Consider the following 18,006-nt stretch of genomic DNA (forward strand, 5'->3'; position numbering starts at 1 on the left):
TGGGTGTTTTACTTATTATTTGCATACTTCGGTCATTGTTGCTGTGTTTTTGCAAATTATTGCTGCATTCCCTCCTCCCTGAATAAAAGTTTTATTTTATTATACAGTACTTGTGAGTGGGGAAGTACTGCATATTAGGGGAGCCCAAGAGAGGTAGTTAGTTTTTTCAGGTTTCTGGGTGGGGATTCAAGACAGTTTTGTTTTTCTAGTTTTAAAAACCCCCAGATATTGAACCTGGTCTTGTTTCTGCTGACAAGACCTAGCAGAAGGTTTACACTTGCATACACTGCATCAGTGGCAAAGCTGAGAATAGAAGCTAGGGGTGAAACCCTCACCCTGACGCAAACTCCTTTTCGCCAAGTAAAAGAGAGAGTGGCATGAAGGTGCCTAAAAGCCCTATGTCCATTTGGGGTAGGATTCTCCTGGCACAGGAACTGTGGAGACAGCCTTTTAAGCTACCTCCCAAGAACCTGCTTGCAATCCCTGACATGGGGGCATGCTGAGTGGGGCCCCAATACACAGTGCTGCTATCCACAGGATAGCCCAGGGAGGCTACCGCAATTTAAATCCAGGGATTATCTAAATTATGTTAGGGGCATCTCCAGCCCCAAGAGCAGCCTAGGATTGGGAAGATGCAAAGGTGGTTTATAAACACCATGTCCCCTTCCCTCTCAGCTGCGTGTTCTGTGCTGTTCCTCTTAGACATGCAGCGCAGAATCTCCCACAGGTCTTCTGACTCCCACTCCACAGCTCTAGCCACTGCCACATGCTGCTTCCCTTACTAACAACCTATTGAATGCCTTGACAAAATAAACTGCTAAGGGCTAACTTCATATTTGTTACTGGACCTTTCCTGTGAATTTCTCCCTTTCTTTTTTCTGAAGTTCTTTGTTCAAAATTTAACATTGTTGGAATTGGTCTGATGCAGCTCACTAGTGGTGCATGAAAAAGTCAGTGTTTAGAAAATTCCTAGAAACTAACCTAAAGTGATCATGTGTTGATCACTTGTAGTGTTTTGTCTTGTGACTGTACAATGGAACATACCTTCTGTATACATGCAACTTTCTATTTGACACAATAAAAGATTATAATAAAACAACACTTGGCCAAAAATGTATTTGCACCCAAATATTGAATATCATACTATGAATGTATGGGTGTCCATATATATTATCCACGATTTTTTAAGAATAACTAATGCTTTTGGTACATTAGTGTTTGGGTTCCCAACTTGAGACATGTTAAAGGGGCCTGATTTTCAGAGAATGGATGTGAAGCACTTTCTGAATATTAGGACCCTTTAAAATGTCTCAAGTTGGGAACCTAAAATCTCTAACTAAAATCTTGAAGACAAGAGAAAGTTGTAAAACACTTTGGGATCCTTCAGGATGAAAGGCCCTATATAAATATAAGATTATTAAGGCCCTATATAAGATTATTTCTACGGCCAATGGGAACTGTGGGGGCAGCACTTGGGGAGGGGGAGCGTGTAGAGTGGAGCCCCCTGGCTGCTGCCCCTACATGTAGAAGCTGGAGCGGGGCCATGCCGCTGCTTCCAGGAGCCGCGTGGAGCGGCCCCCAACCTTGCTCCATGGCTGGAGCTCCAGAGCGGAGCAAGCCCCAGACCCCGCTCCCCAGCAGGAGCTCGAGGGGCAGATTGAAACAGCTGGTGGTCCAGATCCGGTCCCCAGGCCATAGTTTGCCCACCCCTGCCCTAGCCTCTGTTTGCCAGAAGCTGGGAATGGGCAACAGGGGATGGATCACTTGATGATTACCTGTTCTGTTCATTCTCTCTGGGGCACTTGGCATTGGCCACTGTCAGAAGACAGAATACTGGACTAGATGGACCTTTGGTCTGACACAGTATGGCTGTTCTTATGTTAAAAGATTGATGAGGCATGATTTCCTTTTACAAAATCATGTTGATTCTTCCCCAACACATCGTGTTCATCTATGTGTCTGATAATTCTGTTCTTTAGTATAATTTCAACAATATGCCTCGTACTGAAGTTAGGTTTACCGGTCTGTAATTGCCAGGATTGCATCTGGACCCTTTATAAAAATCAGTGTTACCTGAGCTACCTTACCTTCTAAAGGTCTCACACATACTTTTACACACACAATCTTACCATGTTAAGTAAATGTACCTTATTTGTCTATAATAATGACCCAAAATACAGTAATAGCAATACTGCAATGTTTGGGGGCAATTACTGTAGCATACAAAAATGTTAGAAAAATACCCTCTTTCACCTACGCTTCCTCTCTCACACCACACACACATACATGTGCACACAATTTGTAATGTAGTTGTTTTATGGGTCTGTGCATTTGGCTATGCTGCTCTCTGGCCCATAGAAAGGATAAGGGTACTATTACCCTAGAAGCTACAAAAGCTCTCCTTTAGACCAAATTGTTTTTTGTTTTTGTTTTTTGCAAAAGGAGAATTCTAGTCTCTCTGTGTTGCTGGATTATTACAATCGTCATATACATGTACCCTATGTAAGAACGTGAGGAAGTAAAACCCAAGAGAAAACAGAACAAGGAATCAAAATATTTATTAGTTAGAAAGGCGAGAGGCACAATCTACAGCAATCTGCTACAGAACAATACTAACAACCATTAGCCTCCAGCTGGTTGTCTCTCTTCGGACCAACTATCAGAGTGAAGTATGCTGGGAAATGCCTTGATACAAGTGTAAGCTTAAAGTTGAGAGACCAGTGGTGATCAGGCAGCCAGAGGCAATGGGCCTGGTCACTCTGTTACAACAGATTTATGATAGTGTAACTCCATGGTATAAAACTGGTATACCAGCAGTAGGGTGACAGATGTTCTGATATTATCGGGGCCGTCCTGATATTAGGGGCTTTGTCTTATATACACAACTGTACCCCCCACCCCTGAAAAAAAAGTGTCCCTCAATTTCTCACACTTGCTATATGGTCACCCTAAACAGCAGCGAATTGGGACTATTACCTGTAGTAAATGCTGATGTAAAGAGAGAAATTCCCTGCTGAGGATAAGTGACTGGAATGTATGATACATTAAGATTACTATAACCAAAGACTGGTTTATGATGAATCTGGAGTATTTATTTTTTGTGTCCTGTAATTACGTTTATATTACAATAAAAACAGAGTCCTTTTTGTTGTCCTCCACACTTACAGAATTTTAGTTTAATAACTCTTTCAGAAAGCTGTACTCTAGTTTAACCACACATTATTGGGCTCAATTCAGGAACTTTTGGATAATTCAGTGACCTGTACTATCCAGGTCAGATTAGCTGATCATAATGGTGCCTTCTGGCCTTAAAAAAGAAAAAATCCATAAATCTACAGTATTTTATTAGCATGACATGCTGCATCAGTTTTGTCAAAACATAAAACAGACAAGAAGCCAGAGTCTCCTTCAGAGATACATGCTTCTGCCTGGAAGAGGTCTTCACTGTAGTTGGGGTTTTATCCTATCTCACCATTTGTCCGGATTGGCCATTTCTAATTGAGAGGCTGGGTGCTATCCAATCTGCCACTATCTCTGCTTTCTCTTAGGGTTATGAAGTTTTCCTTTGTTGCTTTTTGATAGAAAGCCTTATCATTTCTAATAGTTCAAATGCGTTTTTGTCACTTTCCTGAGCATCTAGGAGCCTGACTGCTCCCACTGATATCAAGGAGAATTTTGTTTCTGTTTTCAATGGAAGGCGGATCAGGCCTTTGGACGGTGCAGTAGAAAATCTCTCTTAGTTTCTATCTCTCATCTATGATATTAGATGCACCATTATTTCTCTCTCAAACACCCTTCATACCTTCTCCTCACATTCTTTTACCCACCCTCAACCTCATCTTCTCCCCCAACTTCAGCCTAATCCGTCAGTCACCTCCGTCAGCCCTTCATTCCGGGAGTGAATTACACTCTGCCAAGCTCTTCTACAAACCAAGCCCAATCCATTTGAGATGCCAAAGTGAGACTTCCCTTTTCCTTTCTCCTTTCTGAGTTTATTTAGAGCCAACACAACATTGCTTCAGATAAGACAGTGCTGTATCACTTTATGCTCCAGTCATAGTTTCAAGGACTTTTTCCACAATCTCCATGGCTAGGTGCTTAATATTTTGAAAGATCAGATTCCAAAACCCAAAATGGCAGTTTCCAGGAAAGAAATAACGATTCAATTACAACCCACGAGCTGGCTCCATTTGGCTGCTGTCCTCCCGTCCTACCTTCCCTCACCCATCTTTGTCACATTCTCATCCCCCACCTAGTTCTTCTCACCCATTTCCCCAAACTCTTACACTCACCTTCTCGCCTCACAAACCCGCCCCTCTCAAGCTCTCCTCCTACCCCAAATCCATCCCTCTCTCCAAACCCTCCTCTTCCAGCCCACCCCAATCCCACCCCCTCAACCCCACCCCTACCCCAAACCCTCTTCCTCCAACCCACCCCCTCAACCCCACCCTAGCTCCAAACCCTCCTCCTCCTCCTCCAACCCACCCCCTCAACTCCACCCCTACCCCAAACCCCCTCCTCCAACTCACCCCAATCCCACCCCCTCAACCCCACCTCTACCCCAAACCCTCCTCCTCCAACCCACCCCCTCAACTCCACCCCTACCCCAAACCCCCTCCTCCTCCTCCAACTCACCCCAAACCCGCCCCCTCAACCCCACCCCTACCCCAAACCCTCCTCCTCCAACCCACCCCCCCAACCCCACCCTAGCTCCAAACCCTCCTCCTCCTCCAACCCACCCCCTCAACCCCACCTCTACCCCAAACCCTCCTCCTCCAACCCACCCCCTCAACCCCACCCTAGCTCCAAACCCTCCTCCTTCTCCAACCCACCCCCTCAACCCCACCTCTACCCCAAACCCTCCTCCTCCAACCCACCCCCTCAACTCCACCCCTACCCCAAACCCCCTCCTCCAACTCACCCCAAACCCGCCCCCTCAACCCCACCCCTACCCCAAACCCTCCTCCTCCAACCCACCCCCTCAACTCCACCCCTACCCCAAACCCCCTCCTCCTCCAACCCACCCCCTCAACCCCACCTCTACCCCAAACCCTCCTCCTCCAACCCACCCCCTCAACCCCACCCCTACCCCAAACCCCCTCCTCCTCCTCCAACTCACCCCAAACCCACCCCCTCAACCCCACCCCTACCCCAAACCCTCCTCCTCCAACCCACCCCCTCAACTCCACCCCTACCCCAAACCCCCTCCTCCTCCAACCCACCCCCTCAACCCCACCCCTACCCCAAACCCTCCTCCTCCTCCAACCCACCCCCCCAGCCCCACCCTAGCTCCAAACCCTCCTCCTCCTCCAACCCACCCCCTCAACCCCAAACCCTCCTCCTCCAACCCACCCCCTCAACTCCACCCCTACCCCAAAACCCCTCCTCCTCCTCCAACTCACCCCAAACCCGCCCCCTCAACCCCACCCCTACCCCAAACCCTCCTCCTCCAACCCACCCCTGCCTTAAAGCCAAACCCAACCTCCAAATCCTCCCCCATCTTCAAACTCACCCCCCACAAGCCCTCCCCTCACCAATCCTTTCAATCACCCCCCTTCTCCCTCCCCAACCCGCTACGCCCCTTTAGCCAGGGTGTGACGGCAAGACGGAGGCGCCTCCCTCTGGCGCATGCGCAGCGGCGACCCTTTCTCTGTGCCGGTTGCCCCTCCCTGGCCCCGCCCCCAGGTCTCGGGAGCCGCCGGCCGTTGTTGTCAGTGCGTCGCGCGCGGAGTCGCCGCAGCTGCAGGAGCCGGAGCCGGAGCCGGAGCCGGAGGAGGCGGCGGCGGCGGCGACGCTGCTGGGCGCGGGACACGCAGAGCCGGGCGCGGGCGCGGGCACAGGTCGAGCTGCTCCCCGCCGCTGTTTCGCTGCCCCGCCCGGGCCCCGCTTCTCCCGGGGGCGCCTCCAGCTCCCAGCGGGGGGAGCGGCCGGTGACAGGGGCAGACGCCGCTGCCCATGTGGGGGGTGGCGTCCGGAGGAGCCGCTGCTGCGGGGGTACGTTACTGGCGCGGCGCGGGGGATCGGTGTCCCGGGGCTCCCGGCCCGGCGGGGATGGCGGAAAAGTAGGAGCCCCTTCCCCGAGTCCGGCCTGCCCGCCGGGGCCCTGGCTCCCTGCCGGCCGGGCAATGGCGGCCTCGCCCCTGGGGAAGGTCGGTGCTGCCCGGGCTGGGGGAGCCACATCTTGTGTCTCCTCCTCCTCCCGGCTTAGGCCGGCCGGGTGAGGGTTGGTGCGGGGCTGGAAGTGCCTGGGCAGGCGGGAGTGTGACACAACGACCCCGTCCCGCCGCGCGCGCGCGTGTGTGTGTGTGTGACACGACGACCCCCCCGTGGCCGGGCACGCGCGTGTGTGTGACATGACGCCCCCCGGGCCCTCGCACGCGCGTGTGTGTGTCACGACGACCCCCGGACGCGTGTGTGTGATACGACGACCCCCCCGGGCCCCCGCGCGCGCGCGCGCGCGTGTGTGTGTGTGTGTGTGTGTGTCATTTGTGGTACCTTCAAAATCCAAACACGGGCCAGGCAGGCTCTGAGAGAAGAAAGTGTGGTGGAGTTCACCCTCACCCCTCACAACCTGTGGAGGCCAGGGACACCTGTCGTGCCTTGCCTGTTCTGTGCTTTGTGTTAAAAGGGTGAAATCTGTCTAGCTAGAGAAGTCCTTAAACCAGAATCCTAGCCACGTTTGGGGGGGGGGGGTGATACTCTACTGCCTCTGCCTCTTTCAAGCCAGAGGCATAGCCAACAGGTTTGTTCAGAGTGAGCTGACATTCCTTCTTTGCTTAGAGGGAGAACCTCTGACAGACAGACAAACTGTAAGTGTCTCTTTTCCTTTGGCAACATTTGTATAATCATGCCAATAACCCTATTTCATTGAACTGCTGTTTCTAGGTTACTATCAAAATTAATTTGGCAAGTAGCCCTGTACTGGACAATGGCTTTTATGGACCTTAGTGGCTAGGTTCTGACACCCAGAAGCCACCCCACTAACTACATCCATGAAATGTATCTTTTAAAATCTGTTTTATTGATTTCAGTTATTCATGAAGTCCTAGGGTAACTAAGGTAAAATCCATGCTATCTTGAACATTGTATACGGTTCTGATTGCCCAATCTCAAAAAGATGTATTAGAATTGGAAAATGTTGCCCTTCTCATGTACAAAAATTATTATGGGTATGGAACATATTATGGAATGTATGAGGAGAGATTAAAGAGATGGACTGGTCATTTTAGAAAAGAGATGACTAAGGCCATGTCTACAATTACAAGCACAGCTGAGAGATCACTCATGCAGTTGTGTTATGACGACAGGAGAGAGCTTTCCCGTTGACATAATAAAACTAGATCAACAAGTGGCTATAGCTGTGTCCGCAGAAGAGTGTCTTCTGCTGACATAGCACTGTGCACATGAGCACTTACGCAGGTAAAACTTATGTAGCTCAGGGGGCTGTTTTTTTACACCACTGAGCGACAAAAGTTTTGCTGACATAAGTGCTAGTGTAGACATGGCCTAAGGGGGAGGGATATGATAAAGGTCTATAAAATCATGAATGGTGTGGAGAAAGTGAATAGGGAAGTGTTGTTTATCCCTTCACATAAAGGGAAAAACTCTGTAGTGACCTGGGGGATGCTGGAGACAAACTTGACTTATCTCCAACTGGATTTTTTTACTGGTACATATGATAACTAGAGCATCTGTGGAGGGGCACTTTCTGCACACACAAAGATTACTGAAGGGAGAAAGGTTTAAATTGCGGTATAAAAATGTTTGCTCATTACGGGACAATTTTACATCCGTCTTCCTACTCTATGTATCCTGTTAGAACTCAGATTGCAAACAAGTGACTTCCTCAGTGGTACCAGAGCAGTTCCTGAAACAATAGAGGTGTGTTCTAAGACTTATAGCCATCTACTGGTGTGGATAAATTGCATCCAAATGATGTGAGTTTATGCCTTCCCTTTGTGGTGTACCTGCTACTTAGTTATATAGGCTGCTACATTTTTGTTTTTGAGCATTTTTATGGGGAATGCTTTTAGACCTCCAAAGGCACTTTTTTCCCTGTGGAGGGGGAGGAAGAAAATAAGGATCTTAGTAAAGTGAAATTTAAAGATGTGTGTTGAGACTGACTTATAGATTATAAAAGGGTTAAGCGCATCTTGCAAGAAATGTGCCGCCAAGGAATTGATGAGTGCTGAAATATTGTTGAAATCAGCTACATTTTCGTTTTACATAATGTGCTCCAATTGTCAACTACTGGGACTGAGGAGCCAATTGATTGTAGTGAGTAGCAATGACAGTTAGTTCTTGTAGGACTTGAAACAGATCAAGCATTAAAATACTATACAGTAACATATGAGTCCATATGATTCTTCATAGCTGCCAACAAAGCCAGAGAAGACCCAATTTGACATTTCAAATGTATTTAAGGTAATGAAAAGCTGGAAATCTTAAAACAAACAAACACAACCTCCACACCCTTCCTGTATTCTTCATATAACATAAAGAAGAAGGGGGGGGGGAAGCACAGACCCAATTTATTCCCTTAGTATGGTGGGTGACATAAATTACATTTCATTCTTCGTGATATTCCCTATATTTAAATCCTGTTAGAACTGAAGTGAACTTTTTAAGTGTGCCTAATATAAGTGACTTAATGCTTTCTTTCTTGTCTGGTTGTGCAGTAGATCAAACAGTTTTTAATTCTGGTAACTGAAGTGAATGCAATGTGAAGACATATTGGTACATTGTTTTTAAATTGGACATGTGCATTTGTTATACTAAAACCTCTAATCCTCACCTTTCTCTCCTTCAGTCAATTCATAATGTTACAAAGAGAATCTTTCTCGCACACTGCTCTGACCACCTCATCCTCTCTTCAAACCCCTCTTACTTTCTGCCTTCTGAATCAGGTTTAAACAGCTCATCTCCAGTCTACATCTTCATATGAATCTTGCTCCCTTTACTCTGCCAACACCTTGTGTCTAACCACTTCCTCTGACCTTGCTTTCTTGTCTTTCTTTCTATGCTGTCCTTTTTTCCTAGTATATCCTTGCTGTCATGGTGTGCAACAATCTTCCTCTTTCATATATATCCTCAAAACATATTTTCATGACACTTACCAGTAATACTCCCCAACTGTACCCAACTCCAAGAAATCCCCTGAAGTACTATAATTAATTTAAAAACTTTTTTTGCCGCACTGCTGTGCATCCAATCATCAGGTGGTTTGTGTTATTTTAGAGGGTAAGTTCCTGGGGGCAGGGACTTGTCCTTCTGTATGTTCTATACAGAGCTGAACTTACTGTGTGCAGCAAATAAATAAATACTGTCAGGTATGTTAACAACTTAAGTGGTGATACAAATTACTTCTGAAATGTAATTGACATTAAAATGCAACCACATCCGTAGTATAAAATAGCTGCTGTTTTAAGAGCACATGACAATAGTACACAGCATTTCAAGGATGTGCAAATTTGTGCATACAGTTGAAATTTCAGAGAGAATATAGCTAGTCAGTATGTAGACACCCACACAGAAATCTGGCCAGGACAATAGGGTTAAGAACCCTGTTGCAAAAAGAAGGTGGCATGCAATCTTTACTAATCACTAATGCACAAGATCTCTCTTTCATCTTAGACTGCATCTCTCAACCGCACAGTGAATGCTACTACCATGATGGGGCATTATATGAAGTTGTATGGAAGAGTTTCTGTTGATTGATTCACCAACATGACTCCTGCATCATCCTGTTTTCTTCGGCAGGCTCACATCCCATTAGTGACCAGGCATAACCCAGCTTATCTTGAGATATAAGATCTCAACTCAGGATTTTATGACTGCAGTTCATATATAGTAAGTAAGGAATGATAAATTTCACTTTTCTGCCAATTCTTAAGTAACTTAAGATGTTATTAATGAAGGTGTAGTATAGAAGCTGAGAAACTCGGTGGGGAAAAACTATGTTGTTGAACTTTAAGGAAAAGCAGTTTGTGGCTACAAATCTCAATGGGAAGATTCCAGTGTTACAAAGGCATATGTGTCCAAGCTAAGTTGGTATTCTGAACATTTATGGTATCTGACATTTATTAAACCAGTAATGCTCTAGGATTTAGTTCACAAGCATACTGTGGAAATCTTACTTTAGCAGGTGAGAGTGTGGCTTACAATAGGTTTTATATGTACTTGTCTCAGTATTCAGACATGGGACAGCATTTGACACTTCTAGCTCAGTCCATGTGGATAAAAAAAAATCTTGATTTGTGCTTGTTTATTGATGTTACCTTTTGTCTGAGTATGCTTACAATAATGGATTAATCTCATTTCATTTTTTTTTTAAAAAAAAAGAGTCCCCATTGAAGAATCAGCTGAACATCTGTTGAAATGTTTTGAAGTCCAAGTATTTGTGTCTCTTATCTTTTGTATATTCTACAAATATTTACTAGCCTTCCAACATGATGTGCCCCTCCCTCTGTTGGAGGGAAATAATTTTTTTTTAACTCTCTGCTTACCTAGGAGCGAGGGAAAGAAGAATGCAAAACTGGCATCAGTACTTGATATGGAAACATCATTAGACATTTGGAAAGGATGAAGAAAGTCTGAGACTTCATGAACAAAGAACAAACCCAAATGATATCTCTGAAAGGGGCACTGTCAAGGTTGGTGGAACCCAAATTTGATCAGTCTTTTCCTTCTTTTACAAAATCTTTGCAATTAACTTTCTCAAAATAAATGTTTCCCCATTTAAAAAATAACCAGCGCTGCCTTTCACGATCAGACCTACAATAATAAAGGATATGCATGGTGCAGAAGGGTAGACTTTCATCAGAGTAATACATCATTTCAAGCTTCCAAACAGTTGTTATAAAATGATGGGTGAGGAGGATGAAGAGGGAAAATATTGAGGGATTTATAAGTCTGAAGTTTAGGGAAAAATACTTGGTTAATGCCAATTAATCTTCAAAACAAATCTTGGCTTGAGAAGATTGTATGGTTTTATTTCTGGATTCAGGAAAAACTGACCAAAATGCTTGGTTTCTGGGCGGCTTCATAGATTTGCTTTTTCTTTGTGGACGAATTGTAGTCAATTAATTGTTGGTTGGATTATGGGTAGCTGAGGTCTCTATGGGTTTGTTGTGCTAGGGGAGAAGCTGTTTGCTGTTCTAGTGAATATTGTGGTATGCTGCAAAAAATGTTTGGGTATGTGAACTGTCAAAATGGATTTATTTCAGTATTATGAAGATTTGATATAACTGAAGAAATTTTATAGCGAAGAATTTCTAGGTCTGGCTGTTCACAAAATAATGGACCTTTATAATTACATCATCCTGGCTACCATCTTGCTTTCTCCCCTGCTCTGTTACTTTTGTAATTACTATCTTAAAAGGTAGTATTAGATGTCAGCAGTTTACACCATTAATACTTTATTTTTTTGGAAAGCTTTGCAACCTTTCACTATAAAAGTCTGTGATAAATCTGTCAAAATTGAAGTGTGGTTGGAGAACAAATTATGATCAGAATCATGGGTATTTTCTGGTTAATTTTCTCACCACACATAAGGACTATAAATGAAGGATGTAAACTGCTGGAAGTTGAGATTCCCAGCTTTCCAGTGGTGGTATGACATTTCTTTCTAGCTGTGGTGGTTCATAAGATATCAAATCTTAATATTTTCTAGATTGAGGGACCAGTGAAATACAGTGGTGGTGTTTGTCTAGGAAAGACCATAACAAGTCTGAGACTTGCAAAATTTTCATTCTTTGCTGCTTAAATATAAGACTACAGCACTTCACGTGCCTAGCTTTGGTACTTGGAATTCTCTTCCCAAACCCTTTGTATAAAGAGGGCTGGTTAGGAATGATATTAACTGATGTGCCCCTCCCTCTGTTGATTCTGTGTGCTATTCAAAATATATTGGTGATCAGTGAGATCACGAAGAGTTGGACGCTTCCTTTGTTACATCTAATCTGATTTAGTTCCCTGTGGTTGACTTTTGAATCAGATTTCACCTGTTGCTTCCCTCAGGTGTAAAAAAATCACTGTTGGGATGGAGTGGGCCGTTTCAATGGCCAAAGATGAAAGTGTGTTTCAATCAATTGATTACAAATCTCTATTTAATCTTCCATCATTGTGCCCTGTTGATATATGTTGGGCTACACTTAGTGGTCTTCCTGAGCCCGCTATACCAGAGATACCTTTATATCCATCCCTTTTACTCCTGAAAAATACCTTCTAATGCTGTTGTTTTTAAATTGAAATAAAAACTAAATACATAACAGGACTCAACAACGTTCATCCTGCAGGATGATTCTCCAGTTTTTCAAACAAACTTGCGATCAGGAACATCTATTGGATGATATGTTTGACAGTCCTCTGTATTTCTAGTCAAAACTGGGTTTTGTTCAGCAAAAAATCTCTCATAATAAAACATTAGCTTTGCTTTTATACCACTTTAACCAAATAAGCATAAGTAATATTTTCTCTTGAGCTATCTTGAAAGCCATGTTTTGTCCAAGTAAAGTACAGAAAATAAGACTTAACGGAAATGGATAATGCTTTCCATTAGCAGATATCAAAGCACTTTATAAAGGAGTTAAGTCTCATTATCCCCATTTTACAGATGGGGGAAACTGAGGCATACAGTGATGAAGTGACTTGGCCAAGGTCACCTAGCAGGCAAGTGGTAGAGCTGAGAATTAGAACAGAGATCTCCTGAGTCCCATTCCAGTGCTCTTGAAAGCATTAATGAAATAATAGTAATTGAATTTTTCAAGCTTAAAATATTTGAAATTTTGGTAGTGCACGCATATGATGAAATTTGTGTATTATAATAAATAATTGTCTGCCTGTTGGCTACTAATGAATACTTTATTTTTCCCCTCAAAACTTAAGTTTACAATTGATGTCCTGCGTTTCAATTTTCTAAGACTTAACCTTTTTAAACTGTGTTTTTAAATTGCCATCAGTTATGAACGCATGACTTTAGATTAAGTTCGCAATTTTGGGGGACTCTATTGCTGGATTTGCAACTCAGTTCTAACTGACCTGTTGGGTAAAAATGGGAAACAAAAATGCAGCATTAATATGGAAAGTCTTTGTTATCTTCCCCTTGCTCTGACCCTATTTTTTCCTTCCCTTTTTGTGAATATTTGTCCCATTGATTGTCCTGTCTCTCTTGAATATTTCTCAATAGCTAAGGCATAGCTGACTTTTGATCAAAAGCTTTTTGTGACAGGTTGAAGTTTAAAGACAAACTGTCACCTTGTAATCAAATTTTATAAAAGTGCATAGTTGCAGGTACTACACTTGGTCTTGAGCCCTCCTGCCAACATTTTTGTGATATTGGAAATTGTTCTCTTTTCTTTCTCTGTTGCTGTTAGTGAGATGCATAGAGAATAGGGGAAAATCTCTCTTCCTATTTGTTAACTTTGTACGTTTTCAGAACCTTGGCATATGTTCAGTTTCCCTATTGTCTCCCAGTCTTTGTTATAGTAATCTTAAATGCAGTAGTAATAGTTGATTTAAATCTCACTTTTGTCTTATCTCACGGTCTGTCTAGGTTTTTTACAGTGCCCCATCATTGTGGTCTGAGCAGTTCACACAATTAAAGTTTGTGTATGTTTTAATGTGTATATATAAACTTCTCTTTTTCCTCCAGTGTGCAGAGAATGGATTCTTTTGGGTTTTTCTTGTTGATGTTAGAGGAAAGTTAGGTCAAAGTGGATTTTGTATTTTTGACCTCAAGGTTAGCTTTACCTCATGCAGTATCAAGATCTAGTTTTATGGGCCAGTCACCAAGAAAGGTATTTCCCATGCACACGAAGCACATTCCAGAATTTGACATTCCTAGTGGAATGTAGCTTGAGGTGGTGATCACTGAGTGAGGTGGTCAGATGATTTGAGCCAGTTGCATGGAGGCTTTGGGGGAGGATGTCTAAAACCTTGGGTCTTTTGCTATTTCATAGGAAGCCAGCAAAAAGAGTGGAGCACTGGGATAATGTGCTTTGGCAGGCTGTGTTGCTGAGCAGTTGGGCTACTATGTTCTGAACCAGTTTTAGCTTTTTTTTTTTTTTAAATTTAATTTAATTTAAGAACATCAGTTTCAGTCCTACACATGAAGGAATAAAATAACTGAGCAGGGAGTTCGAGTATAAATTTCACTGTGGGCAAGTTTAAATTTAGATAGAAAGCATACAATTCTTGTCAACTGTATTTAGAAATGACTTTTTTATGGCTGTAGGCTATTTGCATACACAGAAGCAGTGGTGAGTTCTTTAACGTGCTTCATTCTTCTTGTAAGCATAGCTTTAGTCTTTCTAGGATTTAACTTCCAATAGCTGCTCTAACACAAGAAGTAGGGGCTATCAAATGAAATTAATAGGCAGCAGGTTTAAAACAGAGATGGAGCCCCTAGCCTCTGTTTGCCAGAAGCTGGGAATGGGCGACAGGGGATGGATCACTTGATGGTTACCTGTTCTGTTCATTCCCTCTGGAGCACCTGGCATTGTCCACTGTCGGAAGACAGGATACTGGGCTAGATGGACCTTTGGTCTGATCCAGTATGGCCATTCTTATGATCTTCATCCAGTTGCTGGTTGTGCTGTTTAGTGTTTTCATATAGATGTTGAACAGGTTAAGGGAGAGGATAAATTGTTGTGGGAATCCACATCTGAAGGCTATTGAGGTGAAGGAGCATATGCCCATCACAACTTAGAGTTTGATGTGAGATGACCAGTTGAAGCCATCTCAGATCCAGTGCTGCTAACCATTCCCGCATATGAAATGGGGAGTAGGATTTTTGATAGGAGTACAAATGTTTCTTTTTATTGATCAAGAAGAGCATCTTCATCAGTGCCATCATATCTCTGTTCCATGTCCAGCCCTGAGGCTTAATTGGATGGGGCCCAGAATATTGACAGAATCTAGGTGGAGTTGGAGGTCACCTTGCTCAAGAATAGAAGGCTAGATACTGGATAGTAATTTCTTAACTAATGGTCAGATTGTGATGTGGTTCATGGAGACTGTTAGGTCTCTTTTTAGAGGAGGTGTTAATGAGCTCAGTTAGGGCACAGAGACTTTCTCTATACTTTCACTAGCTGACAAGAGCATGGATTAGGGTTGCAGCCTCCCTCATGGCTTTGTTTTCTTGCAATACTTCCTGTTTGTCTATGAGCATAGACTGAATTTGGATATAGAGGGTTTCTTGTGCTTGATTCCTGATGTTGTGAATGAATGACCTTCTCTGAGAAGTAGGCTAATTGTTCTTTGAAGTAGGAGGTATTGGGGTCTGGAATTGAGTGGAGACTTTCTGGGTTAGAAGACTCCTTGTCTCCTTATTGACTGTGTCCTTTTAAGACTGGTTCTGTTTCTTTTACAATAGCCAAATACACTTGTTGAAATTTTAAGTAACTTTTTAAATACCAAAGGGACTTTCATGTATTGATAAACGATCACTAAATTTGAGTTAGAAAGTGAAATCTAGTAACTCATTCTGAGCCGTGGTAAATTGTTACCCAACATATTTTAAAGTCACTGCAAAAGAACATTGATCCAAGAAATGAGGATGTTTCATCTAATTTTTTTGGCATATTTTAACATTTGTGTTGCAGCACAGAAGTTATTCTGTGATTCAAAGTTCTATTGGCATTACTTTGAATTCTGATGATTAGCTCCCCTGTTTTAACAAGAACATGTAGACTTCAGCTTTTAAGCGTTTCTATAATTGACCATTTTTATACTGTAGTCATGTGGAAGAACTAATTTATCCAAACTACAGCTTCCTTGAAGTGTTAATCACACATTGTATTTTCCAAATCCAAGGCACATCAAGGGTATCCAGTTTTTAAGAGAAGTTTTTGGGTATCATGAGGTTCCTCTAATGCCCTTTGAGTAAATTTCTCTTGAAATTCCATTACTCTTCATCCCATTATGCTTTTGAAACTCACTTTCTTCAGACACATTGACAGCATGGTTTTCTGACCAGTGCTGGTCAGCAGTGCGTTGCTTTAGTTAGGGTGTTGGCAAAATATTCTTTTTGAAGAACTCCTCTGCTGAATAACTTCAGAAGTATTCTATAAAGCCCACATTGTAATTATTTTTGAATGGCTTACACTAAGGACAAAGTGAATATATGTAATCATGTTTCTCTTTCTATGTTTTAGATATGTTTGGCAGTGAAAATGGATTACTTATTTGGAAAAAATATTCTTATATGAGAAGATCCCAATTCCAAACAGTTTAAACATTATTCCTTCTTCAGGAACAGTATGGCAGGCTTCAAACGAGGGTATGATGGAAAAATTGCTGGACTGTATGATTTGGATAAAACCTTGGGCAGAGGCCACTTTGCTGTGGTCAAACTTGCCCGGCATGTCTTTACAGGTGAAAAAGTAGCAGTGAAAGTAATTGACAAGACCAAACTGGACACTCTAGCCACAGGACATCTTTTCCAAGAAGTTAGATGCATGAAACTAGTGCAGCATCCTAATATTGTTCGACTGTATGAAGTGATTGACACCCAGACCAAACTTTACCTTATCTTGGAGCTTGGTGATGGAGGAGATATGTTTGATTACATCATGAAACATGAAGAGGGACTTAATGAGGACCTGGCTAAGAAATACTTTGCTCAGATAGTTCATGCTATATCTTATTGTCATAAACTACATGTAGTTCACAGAGACTTAAAACCAGAAAATGTTGTCTTCTTTGAAAAACAAGGACTTGTGAAATTGACTGACTTTGGCTTCAGCAACAAATTTCAGCCTGGAAAGAAGCTCACTACCAGTTGCGGATCTCTAGCATATTCTGCTCCTGAAATTCTACTTGGGGATGAGTATGATGCACCAGCAGTGGGTAAGTCACTCTCTTCTTAAATTTGACCAGTAATATTAACTTATTAACCTCAGAGCATTTTACCAGTTAGACGTTTTCCCTTCCAAAATAATGCCATCCTTAGAAGACAAGAAGTCTTATAGTAAAGATCGGATCACTGAGTCAAGGTTACAGTAGCTTTATTTGAAGGAGACACTATTTAGTCTATTTAAGAAGAATTTTCAAACTGCTTGTTAAATAGTTTATTTTAATCCAGTGCATATATATTGCATGGGTTTCCATTTTTATGAGGCGTAAGATAAAAATAAAAGATCAATAGTACGGTATATACAGTATGCCTTCTGGTATATAGTGATTCAAACAAAATCCAGCTCCTTTCATAGGGAACAGAAAGGTAAAATTAAAAACAAAAAAAAACAACCCCCCCCCCCCCAAATCTAAACACACAAGAATTACTTACCTCACAAACAGAAGTAAACTTTGAAAATGAGCAATTCTTCTTTTGGAATGGTTACCTGTGTGTATTCCATTCTTGGTGAGTATTTGCTTGAAATCCAAGTCTTTTGGCCAGCAGTGTCTGTTGAGTCCTCCCATGCACCCTGAGGGCCCTTGTGCTCCCATACCAAGGGCATAAAGGACAGTATGGGACCTACTGCCACTCAGTTCCTTCTTACCTCCTGTGGCTTTGAGACGGTGCTCCCAGAGTCCATGATCACTTTCTCTCTTTAGATTTAGTGTATATATTAGTATAGTAAATTTGGTTTAGTTAGTTGCCTGTTGGCATCACCTCTTTGATAGGTTTCCCTTAGTTCTGAGAAGTCTTTAATATTTGTACATATTCCCAGCTGGGATCTTTCAGTACCAGTGCTTAAAGATGTTGCAGCCAAAGTCTCCTGGATTAAATTTTGCTCCCCTTGTGAGGCAGCAATTCCCATTAATGATGGGCATACAAGATCTCATTGTTTTGAGGGGGTCACATTTTCCCTTAAATGCACCATGTGCAAGTCCTTTTCAAGAGGACTTTGAAGTCCGAGAAGCAAAGCTTAAAATGTTCCCATTTAACCACTCCATGCAGCCTGCCTCAGATCCAGGTCTGTCTGACCCATTCCTGATCATCAGTCTGTTGTGTCCAAAAGTGCCCGTGTCAGCTTGGCTTCAGTTAGCTGCAGGGCTCCAGTA

General features: G+C 42.9%; 1 protein-coding gene across 3 annotated transcripts in view; it reads left to right on the plus strand.

Moving 5' to 3' along the window:
* The first annotated feature begins 5,634 nt into the window (after nucleotides 1–5,634).
* SNRK (SNF related kinase) overlaps nucleotides 5,635–18,006 on the plus strand; it is an 84,590-nt gene continuing 72,218 nt past the window's right edge. Inside the window, exons 1-4 of one of the 3 annotated variants that reach the window (XM_038391804.2) lie at nucleotides 5,635–5,994; nucleotides 9,634–9,849; nucleotides 10,510–10,652; nucleotides 16,155–16,848. In XM_038391804.2, coding sequence (XP_038247732.1) covers nucleotides 16,260–16,848 — 589 coding nt within the window. In that variant the 5' untranslated portion in view covers nucleotides 5,635–5,994; nucleotides 9,634–9,849; nucleotides 10,510–10,652; nucleotides 16,155–16,259. Of the gene's footprint in view, nucleotides 5,995–7,855; nucleotides 7,938–9,633; nucleotides 9,850–10,509; nucleotides 10,653–16,154; nucleotides 16,849–18,006 lie in introns of those variants that run through there. The other 2 variants (XM_038391807.2, XM_043508970.1) reach the window with 2 other exon arrangements.

Source organism: Dermochelys coriacea, chromosome 2, assembly GCF_009764565.3.
Source record: "Dermochelys coriacea isolate rDerCor1 chromosome 2, rDerCor1.pri.v4, whole genome shotgun sequence".
Classification (NCBI taxonomy): domain Eukaryota; kingdom Metazoa; phylum Chordata; order Testudines; family Dermochelyidae; genus Dermochelys; species Dermochelys coriacea.